Source organism: Bacillus rossius, chromosome 11, assembly GCF_032445375.1.
Source record: "Bacillus rossius redtenbacheri isolate Brsri chromosome 11, Brsri_v3, whole genome shotgun sequence".
Classification (NCBI taxonomy): domain Eukaryota; kingdom Metazoa; phylum Arthropoda; class Insecta; order Phasmatodea; family Bacillidae; genus Bacillus; species Bacillus rossius.
Window position 1 is genome coordinate 51,005,817 of NC_086338.1, and position 13,662 is coordinate 51,019,478.

The window sequence follows — 13,662 nt, forward strand, 5'->3', positions numbered from 1 at the left end:
CGAGTTCCCAATGACATTCTCTCAACGCTCAAAAAACAATGCTGCAGCAGGTTATGTGGTCCAACGATGGTCAGTCCAGCTTATGGCTCGAGATCACGCCCGAACTCCCAATGGTGCAACTGGCCATGTTACAAGGGGAGGGGTCCGAGTCGGGGCTCCTTTCAACGTCCTGGAATATCTCGCCTGACTAGGCTCTAGGAAGGGAGGAAAAAAAAAAGTTCTTTAAAGATTTTAAATTAGAGTTTCAGCGAAATTGTTCCCGAAATTTCACGTTAGCGGCGTGGCGCAGTTATCAAGCGCATTGTTGGCAATCTACCGGCTCGGGTTCGATACCCACTACTGCAGTTATGTTTTAAATTTTTAGTTTCTCGAAATAATTAACATTTAATTACATTTTTAAATGTATTTAATTAGTAAAATTTGCTGTAATTTAGTTAATTAATATATTTAAACATGGAATTGTTTTAATTGATACATTTTTTGAATTTATATTGAAAGGAGCGCCTACCTGCTTCTACTCACACGGTTTAAGCCTAATTGGTGAGCTACGAATCTGACCCTTCCCTTGTTAGTAAAAAAAAAAAAAAGTGTTGGTGTTAGGTTTTTTTCCTCGGCGGATCGGGCGCTTGTTGACATTGATACCACACTTTTTAATGTTTACTTTCTAACGGGAAGCCTACAGTTCACAGGGATGCGAGCCACACCCGAACAGTTCCGAATTTCTCCGAAGTTTACCGATCGCTCGTGAAAAAAACATCGTATTACCATTCATTCATTCATTGTCCCCAATACCCCCAAACGAAAAGCCCTAGATCAAAACTAGAGGTTAGGGGTTTCGGGATCCGATGCTAGAGTGAGGTAACCGGTCCTTGGGTCCGCTATGGCGAAGGCCCGTTGGTCAGAAATGGCTGCCTGCAGTTGCTTCATTTCAGGTCATGGTTTTATTTTTATATTAATCACTGATCAACTTTTAGACATGTTCAATTGTTTAACTTTCACGAAATGAAAAATATATACAACGCATACTTTTTGCATAATTAGCTGCCAAAGTTACATTTTTAACGTTTTTGGTTTGTACAAATAAGGAGAATAAACCATTTCTTGAAGCAGCCAGTGGCATTGCAGTTAAACCTAAAAAGTTTCAGTTCTGCATTAAATTAAATTCTCCTTATTTGTAAAACCCGAAAACGTTACAAATGTAACTTTGGCAGCTAATTATGCAAAAAGTATGCGCTGTATATATATTTTTTTCATTTCGTGAAAGTTAAACAGTTGAAAAAGTCTACAAGTTTATCTGTAATTACTGTAAATATAAAATCTTGACTTGAAATGGGAGGCACTCCCTTAAGCAACTGATCTTAGCTACCATAATGCAAGGATTGATATGTTTTACGGTCATAGAATATTTTAAATAACGCTAATCTAACATAACCAACCTTTTATTTTTATTAACTATTATTTATTGCACTGGCCGAACCTGACCTTACTTCGGTAAAATTCGAAACTGTTCAGGTTTGGTTGAAGCTTTCATCTTTGTGAACTGTAGGTTATTCTTTTCAAACGGTAATGCTAATGTGTCATATTAGGTAGATTTTAAAAATAAATACTACCTATTGCAGCCGTTACCATGGTGCGACTTCCGAATTTTTTTTTATAGTTGTTTTGTTTCATGGTCCGAAGACCATGTCGTCTACTCGAAATTTATGTAACGATTTTGTGGACACGATAACTGTAGCAATTTTTCACAAATAACTTCCAAATTGATACATAAAATCTAGTAGTTGAAAATCTCGGTCGAGTTCGTTAATGGGCAATATCCTAACAAAGGGGTAGAAATGGCGAAGATATTTTGAAAAACAGAAAAATCGCTGTAACTCCATAATATGGAAAATATCACACCCGTTTGAACGTATTATAACTCGTAGGAGTGATACCAAACATAACTACAAGGGGTTGAAAAAACAAGGGTTGGAGGGAAAAAAACTCCCATCGTAGGGACATCATTGAATTCGTGCATGTTATGTATTAATCTTACAATTTTTAACTAAAACTTTTGTCTGAAACCATTTTTCATTAAACGAACCATTAGTACAAGGTGTTTTAAAAACCTGGGCTTGAAATAAGAAAATAAATAAAACTTCCCTACCATGTACTATATTGAATTAATATTTACTTTTGTTTAAGTTTTTTTAATTTTTTAATAAACTTTTATCTGAAGCAAATTTAATATAGCAAATCATTACTTCAAGGGGTGGAAATAACAAGGGTAGAAAGACAAAAAAAATCATTAATTTTTATAGATTTACGATCAAATCCATTATAATTTAGTGTAAATCTCCTAAACATTATTTGAATCTTTTGGCTCAAACAATTTTTGATGAAACGAACTATTACCATTAAAACAGGGGTTGAAATAAAAAAAATATATATGAAATTTGTTAAGAGATTCAATGCTGGATGCATTAAGCTAAAAAAATTCAAAATATTTTCGCTGCATGGAATATGAGAAAATGTTAAATCTATTTTTTTTTTAAATATTGGCGAACATATAGGTTGTTATGTACATTAAGTTCTTAAAATGTCCCAGGAGTTTATAAAAGTTTCCAAAAACATTTCCAGAAGAAAAATAGTTACTTAGAAATTTACCTATGTCTGTAGGCGGTGACGAAAGAGATTTTTTTTTTTAAATTGCAATAGGGCAGATTATTGCAACTTGTTTTGAACACCGCTGTTCTCAGGGGGTGGTCATGTTTGGGTGATTACAAGGTAATCGGGTGAAGCTTTTTTTTTTCTTTTAGTTCATGGCCTGGGCCATGTTGGTAAATTTCCAAAACATTGACTGAAGTGTAGTGTTTGCACTGTGGCAACAGTTTGAATATAATTTTTTTTTAATGGAAGTGACAGTTTTTAATGACGGAGATTCTAATTCAAACTTATTAACAATAACCAGACGTGGTCAAGCACCATTTCCGCAATGATTTGGGCGTGAGAAAATGGCAATAACGCGGTACGGTATGCTGTCTCCTGACAATTCTTAACCCCATAATTGTATTGCATACAATTCTTTTGTTTGGAATTCACGTTTAAACTGTATAGACTTTCGATAAGCCCGGAGGAATTACCCAGTCGGCAATTCCGTTGCCATTTAAAGTATTCATTAGGAAAACAAACTAAGACACAAAAAACATTTTTCTGTATTTTTACAAAATATTTCTTTGGAAACCAGTCGCCAAGAAATAGTTTGTAATAAGACAAGAAAGATATTGTAACTTTGTACAACACAAGCCTACGGTTATTTTTGCGTGCAAGAAAAATTTTTTTTGAGATAATCCTGAGTATTTTTTTTTTTTACGAAAATTGGCGCATCATATCATATTCAAGCATAATTTTTTATACCATGGAAAAGTTAATCGAGTAGTCAACAATTTTACTTTTTTTTATGTGCGCAGTTAATACTGGAAAGCTATACAGGGAACGGTTTACAAAGAACTTTAAACACAGTTGATGTACTGAGACAACACAGAGCATGAATTCCCCGAGTAAGAATCCGAACTCGGTACTGCTTCGAACTCTATTTTGTAGTGATACAGTTTTTTTAAAATGTAAATGTACAAATTGCAAGGATATTTCTGTTCAATTTACACAAATAAAAAAAATTGGTTGTCTGTAAAGTCGGTTTACGGACGATAGTTTAACGTGACAACGTCATAATAAAACATTGATGAAATGATTGCATACTTTTATGAATAAAAATGGAATAATTTTTATTGAATTATCACTATTTTGTATGGATACAAAGAAGGAGTGAAATGAAATCTACAATTTAATTTATAAATTTACTTTTATTTGCACTCATTAATTCAAATATGTTTATTACTTTAACGAAGAGATTATTTCAACTATAACTTTTATACATGTTTGCTATTTAACTTCTAGCAATCTGTGTTATTCTGTTGAAGGATAGGACGACGATAGGAAAAGTAGGAAACGAATGGGAGTGTTTCAAGTTTAATGTGCCTCGAAAAAAGTCAAATCGATGGTTGTTCAAATCGAGTGGAAGAGAGATAGATGCGGCGCAAGCGTACAATGAGCGTAACGGGACACTTTTTTCGTGCGTGCAGCCGGCGTTCATCGATTTATTAGACGTTGTCACGTCAGTAGAAACGTGCACGACGCCCTCGCACCAGCTGGTGTCGGCTAAGTGCCGCGGGATGAGGAAGGATTAAGGGGGGACGGAAGGGAGTGAGTGTCTGCGATGCGGGCGGGCGAAGTCCCAGGTGCTCCGGCCGGCCTCTCCAAGACGGTCTACCGGGGTTCAAGGCCAGGCCCATATCGCGGGGGTGCGCCGACCCCACGTAGACGGCGGCTACCGGGGGAAAAGGAAAGGGCAGGTGCCGCGGCCCACATCCTGCCCTGTGACGTCACTCCCCTCTCCACCAAATACCCCCCCCCCCCCCTGGGGGTTGTACCCGGCCACGGGTCGTTACCACAACGCCGAACGTACAATAACGCCGAATACCATAACGCCGAATGTCAAAATTGACCACAACGCCGACAGCTAGAAAACTGCTGTGTACCACAACGCCGAAATAACAACTGAATGAATTTGTGTGTGTTTCTTAAATGTACCTTAACGCCGAAATACCACAATCAAACCTAACCTTACCAGACCTAACCTAACCTAGCGTAAAATAACCTAGCCTAACCTATCCTAACCTAGTCTAACCTAACCTAGTCTAACCTAACCTAGTCTAACCTAACCTAACCTTTGTGGCAGTCCTGCAATGACATTTTTCGGTGTAATGTATTTCGGCGTTGTGGTAATTCGGCGTAGTGGTAATTCGGCGTAGTAGTACACGGCTGTTTTCTAGCTGTCGGCGTTGTAGTCAATTTGGAATTCGGCGTTATGGTTTTCAGCGTTATTGTACGTTCGGCGTTGTGGTGCGTCCACCCCCCCCCCCCCCCCCCCCGTCCACGTTGGTCAGCGATCTGGCGACTTCCAGAGGGTCGCGGCAAGTCGTGGTCGAGCACTGCACTCCCCCCTCCCCCGGACACACACACACACGGTGTGCAGAGCTTCAGATTAAAAACACGCGATTTGTAAAACCGCTCAAGATAGCAGAGGCTTACGAAAAGCATCAAGAATATGCTGGACGGATGAGTAGTCCTTTTTACAGGATTACGTTTTTAAACTGCATTTTCAGAAGAGGGATAATAGCAACAAAAAAAAACACCATGTTTTTAAGATTTTTTTTTTTGCTTGAAACAACTGGTACAGAATTTTAGAAAGCGCCAAAGGGACTTTCATTGCAAATTTTCCTTCATTTCTCCGCCATATAATGTCATAGTTACCGCTCAAATACCATAGTTATCCCGTGCACGACGAGAAGACTGCGCGCCATTCCACAGCCTTGCGCTTAGAGGCGATACCGGGCTAGAAGCACCGGCGAGCGTCGCATTTATCATTCCGCCTCACTGATACAGATACTTCCCTGACTAGGCGGGCCCCTTGTCATCTACAAACAAACATGGCGTTTTCTAGCCGTGCTTTGATGAAAATCCCGTTTATTCTTGATGATGGAAAACAAGAAAAAAGACATCAGAGAATACTGTTTTGAGTTCGCCCATTGGTCCGGACTCGACAGTAAGAGGAAGAATATACAACGATACATCGACAGCTAGTTTCCAGTTGCTTTGTAACCGGCGAAACGTCTCTCTTTCCAATGTACGATTTATGCCATTAGTATGCTCCCCTTGTTTCGACATGCTCCAAAATGACGGGGACACCAAATTGCTTCCTTCACAACAATATGTACTCACTGTCGTCTTCATCGAACTGCAACGAGACGGCGCCTCCTAGGACTGACTAGAAATAATGCTGTAGTTGTGCGCTCTCGTCGCTACAGTGGGACAACCCGCCAAAGATGTGACCTTGTTATCGACCAATGAACACTATAAAAAGGCTTGACTATACAAAGGAGAGTTGAGTCTAGTCTGGAGTGAATGAACCCGCGAAATAATCTTGGCTCTACTTATTGGTGGTACACTGTCTAGGGAGGGTGGAGGGGGGAAAGGTGTTGAAGGGGAGTGGGAATGTGTTGAAGATGAAGGGGGAGGTGTTTCAAAAAATATCATGTCTTCCAAAAGACAATACGCCCCAGTCGACACATTGCCTGGACGAAATCACGTCTTCGGAGATAAATTAAGAGCGAGTGTTGGAGAAGGAACCTGTCCTTCCCCCCTTCCACACTATTCCCCCCCCCCCCCCCTAACGGACAACCGGCTCCCTCTTCGATGGGAACTATAGTTGTCGAATAGAGGGGAAACAACGCAGATAATCATAAAACAAGCTAGTTTCAAGGCTCTGTCTCACATGACAGGTTGGTTACTTCATTTTACTGTCATTTATATTTTTTCGAGGGTTTTTCCTGAAAATTCACTACGATTGATCTCTTGCATTTTATGTTCCGTCTCAAATTTTCCAATCAGGTACTTACTAAATATAATATAATCTAATAGCGGTACGAAACTTCACGCGCCAAGTGTTCATAATTACGATTGTTTTACCTACTTTTTTTACAGCTCGAAAATAACGTTCGGTAAAAAACTGGTGAGGAAATTTATGACCCAACAAAAAAAAGCACTCGAAATAAATAAATAGGATGATCTCTTACATTAATAGTAATGATAATAAAATGAAATAAACTATGTGTTAGGACGATCCTTAAGATTAAATTAAATTATTTAGTTCTTTTAAATAATTATCACCTGAGTACTGCATTTAATTTTTTAAATTAATTATAATATACGTAAATGCACAAAGAATAAAAACTACAAAAGTCACTGACTGGAAGGTAGTGGGCGGAGCTTGAAAGATGAGCCCTGATTGGCTGTTGTTGTTAAGGATCGAGGTGAAGAGTTTTTTAGAACACATGTTAAACACACGTGAGAGCACAGACTCGTATTGCTTTCTGTTTGAAAGGGAAAAACTTTCTCCAAGACAAATACAAAGTTTCACTGAAGGTTCACGGTTTTTAACATCCCGGTTAAAACTTGGTTGTAAAGCAGCAGTGCAAACACGGAATGGTCAGAACCCCGAAGGGCAAAACGATTACAAAAAAAGAAAAAAGAAAACCTTCGCTTCATCCAATTGTAATATTTTTTTGGTTAGACATATTACGTCAGATCGAGACGAAACTGTGCACATGGCTAAGGACTGGAAAAATTCGCGGTTTCGACGATCTTCAGGATAGACCACACAGTCCTCTGTATACTCGGGCAAACAACGCCAGTTCATTGGCTGCTGACTTGTGAAGTCGTCTCAGCTGGTTTGCCAGTGATTGCTAGTGATGTGATACTTCTTTGGTTGAGGTTTTCTTATTGGTCCATAGTCGTCCAGATGAGGAGTGAGCCGAAGCTTGAATGTAAATGTATTTGAGTTTTAGCCTACCGCGAGATGAATTCGCGAATTTTCCCTGTCTCTACACATGACTAGACACTCGGAAATTTCGCGGATTCTTTTAATCACCAATTAGACTAGAAAACATCTATGCTTAGAATTGCTTTAATGATCGGTTCAGTCAGCCAGTCAGCTACCAGCTAGCAGCAGAGAGACCCAATCCCATCTACCACACTCAAAATGAGAGGTTCTGGAGTAAGATATAAATAAGCCAATAGGAAGGCAAATGTGGGTACAGTATCCACAGCACTGTGAATTTTGACCTGACACAAAATGAATCCGCGAAATTTCCGTGCCTCTACTCTTGGCTGTGAGTGTCTCCCGTGTCTCGTCCTTATATCGCAGTGTGCAGTTCAATGGGAATTTACTGTCTCTTTCCAATGCACGATATCTGCTATTAGCGATCACCAAATGCGCTAGAGACCAATACCAGTCCAAAGGGGAGAGAGTGTAAACTAACGTAGCGGCATGAGACGTGGATTCAAAATATTTTATAGTAAAATTTCAGCTGTCTAGTTAAGCAGAAGTGGTATTAATTAAACTTGGAAGATAGCTTGTAAAAAGAAAATATTCTGAATAAATATATTTTTCCAGAATATCAAGTGTCAAACATGGTTCACTTTTTTTTTATTTAAGAAATTTGAAGCACTGTAAATAAAGTCTCTCCCCCATTAGTATATTGATTAAAAAGACAATGTTTATAAGAGAATAGATAAGTTATTCTTAGAGACCGGAAACAATTCGCGGATTAATTTTCACGACAGCCTGAAATTCAAATAGTTATACCTCAGTGCTGCCTTTGCTATTGGCTCACAACTCACCTGGAAGACTCTGGGCCGGTGAGAAACACTCAACCGAAGCTGTATCGAATCACAGGCCGCTACGTTGGGACACCTCCACAAGACAGCAGCCAATGAGAGGGGTGACATTTGACCGAGTGTACGTAGAACTATGAAGTTCATCCTAGAGTTCATTGAACCCGCGAATTTTTCCGGTCCCTAGTTATTAGTAGAGACATGCAAAATTCGCGGATTCATTTCGCGATAGGCTAGCATCAAAACAACTATACCTTCGTACCGCTTCTGCGATTGGCCCACATTTTATCCGGGGAACTGTGAGCCAATGGGAAACACTAAATCAAGAAAGTGCCGAATTAAGGACACCCTAGTTGAGACGTCTCACGCGTCAGTAGCCAATGAACAGGTGTCATTTCCGCGAGTATTTAAACGACTGTGGAGTCTATCCTAGAGGTCAATGAATCCGCGAATTTTGCAAGTCTCTAGTTATTAGGGGCCGGAAAAATTCGCGGTTCCGACGGCCTTCAGGATGGACTGCACAGTCCCCTGTTCACTTGGGCAAATAACGCAAGTTCATTGGCTGCTGACTTGTAAGTCGTCTCAGCTGGTTTGTCTGTGATTCGATCATTCTTCGGTTGAGGGTTTATAACTGGATGATATTCGTACATATGAACAGTAAGCCAATAGCAGAATCATTATAAAGGTATATGTATTTGAATTCTAGGCTATTGCCGAATGAAAGTGCTGATTTCTCCGGTCCCTCTGTTATTCTCGCTGTCGCGATGCTGGCGCCGAGGGCACGCCCGCCATCTTGCGGACGCAGCAGGTACTCACCGGTGCAGCAGACGGAGACGAGCGTGTGCGCGTGCGCGCGCAGCAGCGGGCTCTGGCCGGCCCAGGGCAGCCGCTGCAAGGCGTGGTCGGCGCAGTCCAGCGCCGTGACTGCGCTCAGCCGCCACTCCAGCTTCGTCACGAGCAGCAGCTCCCACGCCTGCGGACACCGCGACAACCACTCTCTCTCTGTCACCGTCACTCGCCGCACGTCACTCCGTCGACGACGACACCACTTAGAAACCACGCATTCCTCCAGTGTCTACAGGGCCGGCGCGTCCATGCAGGCGAACCAGGCAACCGCCCAGGGCGCCAAGTAGCTGGGGGCGGCGCAGCACGACACATAACAGCTCATATCATATGTTTAACGATTATTGAAACTAGATGAAAATGGATTTTTGTAACAGTTTGGAATGTTTATATTGATATAAGTAATTATTTAAAGTCCACGGCGACCTGTTTATGATTTGTAATAAGTAAAAAAGTAAAAAAAAAACACACGCCTGCTTAAATTTGATTGTTGACAAAATCTTAGGCTTGCGTGTTTTATTTTGAGGCAAGGCAAATTTTTTTTGGGGTGTCCGGCCGGAGGGGGGGGGGGGGGGGGGGAAAGAGGGCATTAAGGTTTTTCGCCTAGGGCGCCAATTTACCTTGCACCGGCCCTGAGTGTCTACCGATAAGTAAGAGACCGGAAAAATTCGCGGTTTCATTTTCGCCACAGGCTAGAATATAAACTCGTTCACCTTCGAACTGCTTCGGTGATTGGGCCAACTGGTTATACTTGAAAAGGACTCTTGAGCCAATGAGGAAACCCTCAGCAAAAGTAGTATCGAATCACCAGCGTCCCAGTTAACAGGTGTCACGAATGAGTGAGCAAGTGACGTTTGCACGAGTACGTACAGGATCGTGGAGTCTATCCTAGAGGTCGTTGAAACATCGAATTCTTCCAGTCCCTTACCAATTAAGACTCGAAGCTCTTAAGGGTAATCACCTAATCAGGCACCGCCATCTTGGATTTCTACATATTTTTGCTATAATTATAATTTTGAACAATTCATCCCAATTTTTTTGTATGTAAAGACACAAAACATAACTCCTAGATAGGGACCGGAAAAATTCGCGGGTTCAATGACCTCTAGGATGAACTTTATAGTTATACGTACACTCGGTAAAATGTCACCCTCTCATTGGCTGCTGTCTTGTGGAGGTGCCCCAACGTAGCGGCCTGTGAGTCGATAAAGCTTCGGTTGAGTGTTTCTCACAGGCCCAGAGTCGTCCAGGTGAGTTGTGAGCCAATAGCAGAGGCACCACTGAGGTATAAATATTTGAATTTCAGGGCTGTCGTGAAATGACATGAAATCCGCGAATTTTTCCGGTCTCTACTCCCAGACCTTCTATACCTCGTCGCAACCACATATTTACTATCAGGCTCTAGTCTGTAAGCGCCGTGAGGAAATATACTATTACTAGATAATGCCCGGTATGCGTTGCAATGCCTCAATCAATTTTTTTTTGTAATTTTTTAAACGTATACTAAGCATCTCTCTTTATCTCTCTAATTCTCTATCTCTCTATGTATATCTCTATAACTCTCTCTATCTTTCTATTTATATCTCTATCTCTCTATATATCTTTCTAGCGGACCCGACAGACATTGTCCTGTCCAAATGTACTTTTTGTGAGATATGGATATGGCGGTAAGTATTTCTACGCTGGACATTTTGTATCTTCTCATTATACATACCCCTCCTCTTGGGCACGCCACTGCCGTTACCAAAAACCTTTCCCATGGTTACGCAGAAGGCAACAACAATGCAAAAGCCCGTTGCCATGGAGGCTAATTATCAACAATGCTTAGTTTTTTTGCTTTTAAAGCGTGTATTTTTAGTTTTTCTTAACTCAGAATCGAGATAAAATATCAAATTGTGAATCTAAACCATCCTCGAATCCCCGTGAACTCACACACAAATTTCATCAAAATCGCGTACAAACAGACAGACAGAAAAAGTACTGTTTTATTATAGTAAGATAGATAGATTATTCTTACATGTTCGCATCCATGCAGTACCTATATGAAAAATCAGCATGCATAGCCCCACACCTATAACTATACGTATCTGCTGCCCACGACTTTTTCCGCATGGAATTTTGTATTATCTTGCACCATTTAGAAATTTAAACATTATAACATAACAGTTGATACAGTTGTAGTAGTTTTCTTATGTTCACAAATGATAATTTTTCTCATCTCTATTCCAGTCTTTGCAATAAAAATATGTTACTACCTAAATTTTGAGTAAATATGTTTCTACTTTCAAATGTAATGACGGGAAGACACTTCATAAAATGTCTTTGTAAACCACATTTACTGTTTTTTCCGTCTCGAGCTAGAATGTAAAGATTGTCTGCATTACTGACCCGCGAGCAAGCTACATACATTTCAGAGAGAGAGAGAGTGAGATAAAGACACCTATTGAATGTCTATCTAACTATTTTTTTTATGAGAGCATATTTTCATTAAATAAATCATTAAATCATTCAACGATAAAAGCTGTTTATTTAATTAAGCGAACGGGTTCGCTCCAAGGAGAAAATTGACGCGGCGAGACCTCGTGGACATAGAGAAATGACACACACTCACTATTTGTGTGGCTATGAAACATGATTTTTTTCTGCAATTTAAATTGTAATATACAAAAAGGGTATTGAAAATTGAAACAAATATGGCGACACTATAAACTGTCAGGATCTTTATTTTTTTCTTACTCTCTACTTAGTTCCTTACAATAGCAAAACTTAATGGCTTCTAATAATGCGTTGCAATTTTTGCTTTTAAAGCGTGTTTTTTTTTTAGTTTTTATTAACTCAGAATCGAGATAAAATATCCAATTGTGAATCTAAACCATCCTCGCGATTTGTGTGGCTATGAAACATGATTTTTTTTCTGCAATTTAAATTGTAATATACAAAAAGGGTATTGAAAATTGAAACAAATATGGCGACGCCATAAACTGTCAGGATCTTTATTTTTTTCTTACTCTCTACTTAGTTCCTTACAATAGCAAAACTTATTGGCTTCTAATAATGCGTTGCAATTTTTGCTTTTAAAGCGTGTTTTTTTTTAGTTTTTCTTAACTCAGAATCGAGATAAAATATCCAATTGTGAATCTAAACCATCCTCGAATCCCCGTGAACTCACACACAAAATTTCATCAAAATCGGTCCAGCCGTCTAGGAGGAGTTCAGTGACATACACACGCACACAAGAAATATATATATAAAGATTATTTCACGCGGGCGACTACAACTACCATGATAACCACACCAGTTCACAAATGTTGACTTCAACAAGTAGCCAAACAAAAAAAAAATAGCACGGAAGCTTTATTGAAAGCTGTATCAAAATATTTGAAATTGCAAAATGGAAGGGCCTAATCGCCTTAAACATTTGCTTCACGTTGGTGATTGGACTACAGTGCCTCCAGACACGCCCTTCACGAACTTTTGAGCCAGTTACGAACGAGGAGCAGAAGTGGTTGGCCTATCATGTGTGGCCCGCCAAATGATGTGTGACCTTGGTAACTGATTAATGAACACTCTAAAAATGCTTGATTATGTGTAGGCAAGTTATAAGTCTAGAATGGAGTGAAATGAATCCGTATTCATACTGAGTTTGTCGCTTGCCTCAGACGTCACCTCCGTCTTTTATTAATTTATTCCCGTGGGACTGACGAACACGTTGGCGAAATGTTCCCCATTGGCTCGACGGAACAGCATACGTCATACGTAACGATGATCCACTCAAACCAGAGGCAGAAAGGCTGAATTGTTTGAGGTGCGGTTAAACAATATCACGAACGTTCTGTGTCCTCTCTCTGGCTGATTTCAGAGAGGAACGAGCTTCTGTTGTCGGTCAGAGCCAATAAGAAAATAAATAAAGGGTTTCGAATCTTATGACCAGTAAAAATTTAAAGCTATAAATAGGGGAATGCATATTTCGCGAAAAGATTCCGAGACTAGCTGAAAGTAAAAACACTGTAGCATCGTCTGTGTTTCGTGATTGCGTGAGTTATTTTTTTCTAGGTACATGTCGGTTGTTACAACACCAATCACAGTGATTTAGAGCGGGAGAAAAAGCGTCCGGAGTGGCTCGGTCAAGTAAGGCAACCACTTCTCTCGCAGACGGCCGCCAATCACAAGGGAGAAACCGCTGGTGCGGGTATATCTTGTTGCAGTCCAGTACGCATTCAGATTTTTTTGCGAAAAATGCCTCCCCCTAAATATCGTGAATTTTGCATGTCTGTAGTAAACATCTCTAACAATACATTACTAACTTGAAATACGTCTTAACGATCATCTTTGGTTGGACGTTTATCATTGGTTCAAAGTCCACCTAAAAAAAAAAAAAAAAGACCGTGTGCCAAAATGTACAAGCAGCACTTAGGAAAAAGTGTAGACTTTTATCTTGTAACGAAATGAGTCTGCGAGATTGTCCAGTATCTAACGATAGGCAGAGACAAGAAAAATTCGCACTCGTACTTCACGACATGCTCGAAAATCTCAAACAAGTTCACC

The 13,662-nt window shown here is 40.1% G+C and overlaps 1 protein-coding gene across 1 annotated transcript in view; it reads right to left on the bottom strand.

The window, feature by feature from the left end:
• LOC134536469 (G1/S-specific cyclin-D2-like) overlaps window positions 1–13,662 on the bottom strand; it is a 77,708-nt gene that overhangs the window by 11,559 nt on the left and 52,487 nt on the right. The window contains exons 6-7 of the mRNA XM_063376188.1: window positions 9,091–9,247; window positions 4,310–4,366 (exon numbers count right to left, since the gene is read on the bottom strand). Of these exons, the coding sequence (XP_063232258.1) occupies window positions 4,310–4,366; window positions 9,091–9,247 (214 nt within the window). The remainder of the gene's footprint in view (window positions 1–4,309; window positions 4,367–9,090; window positions 9,248–13,662) is intronic.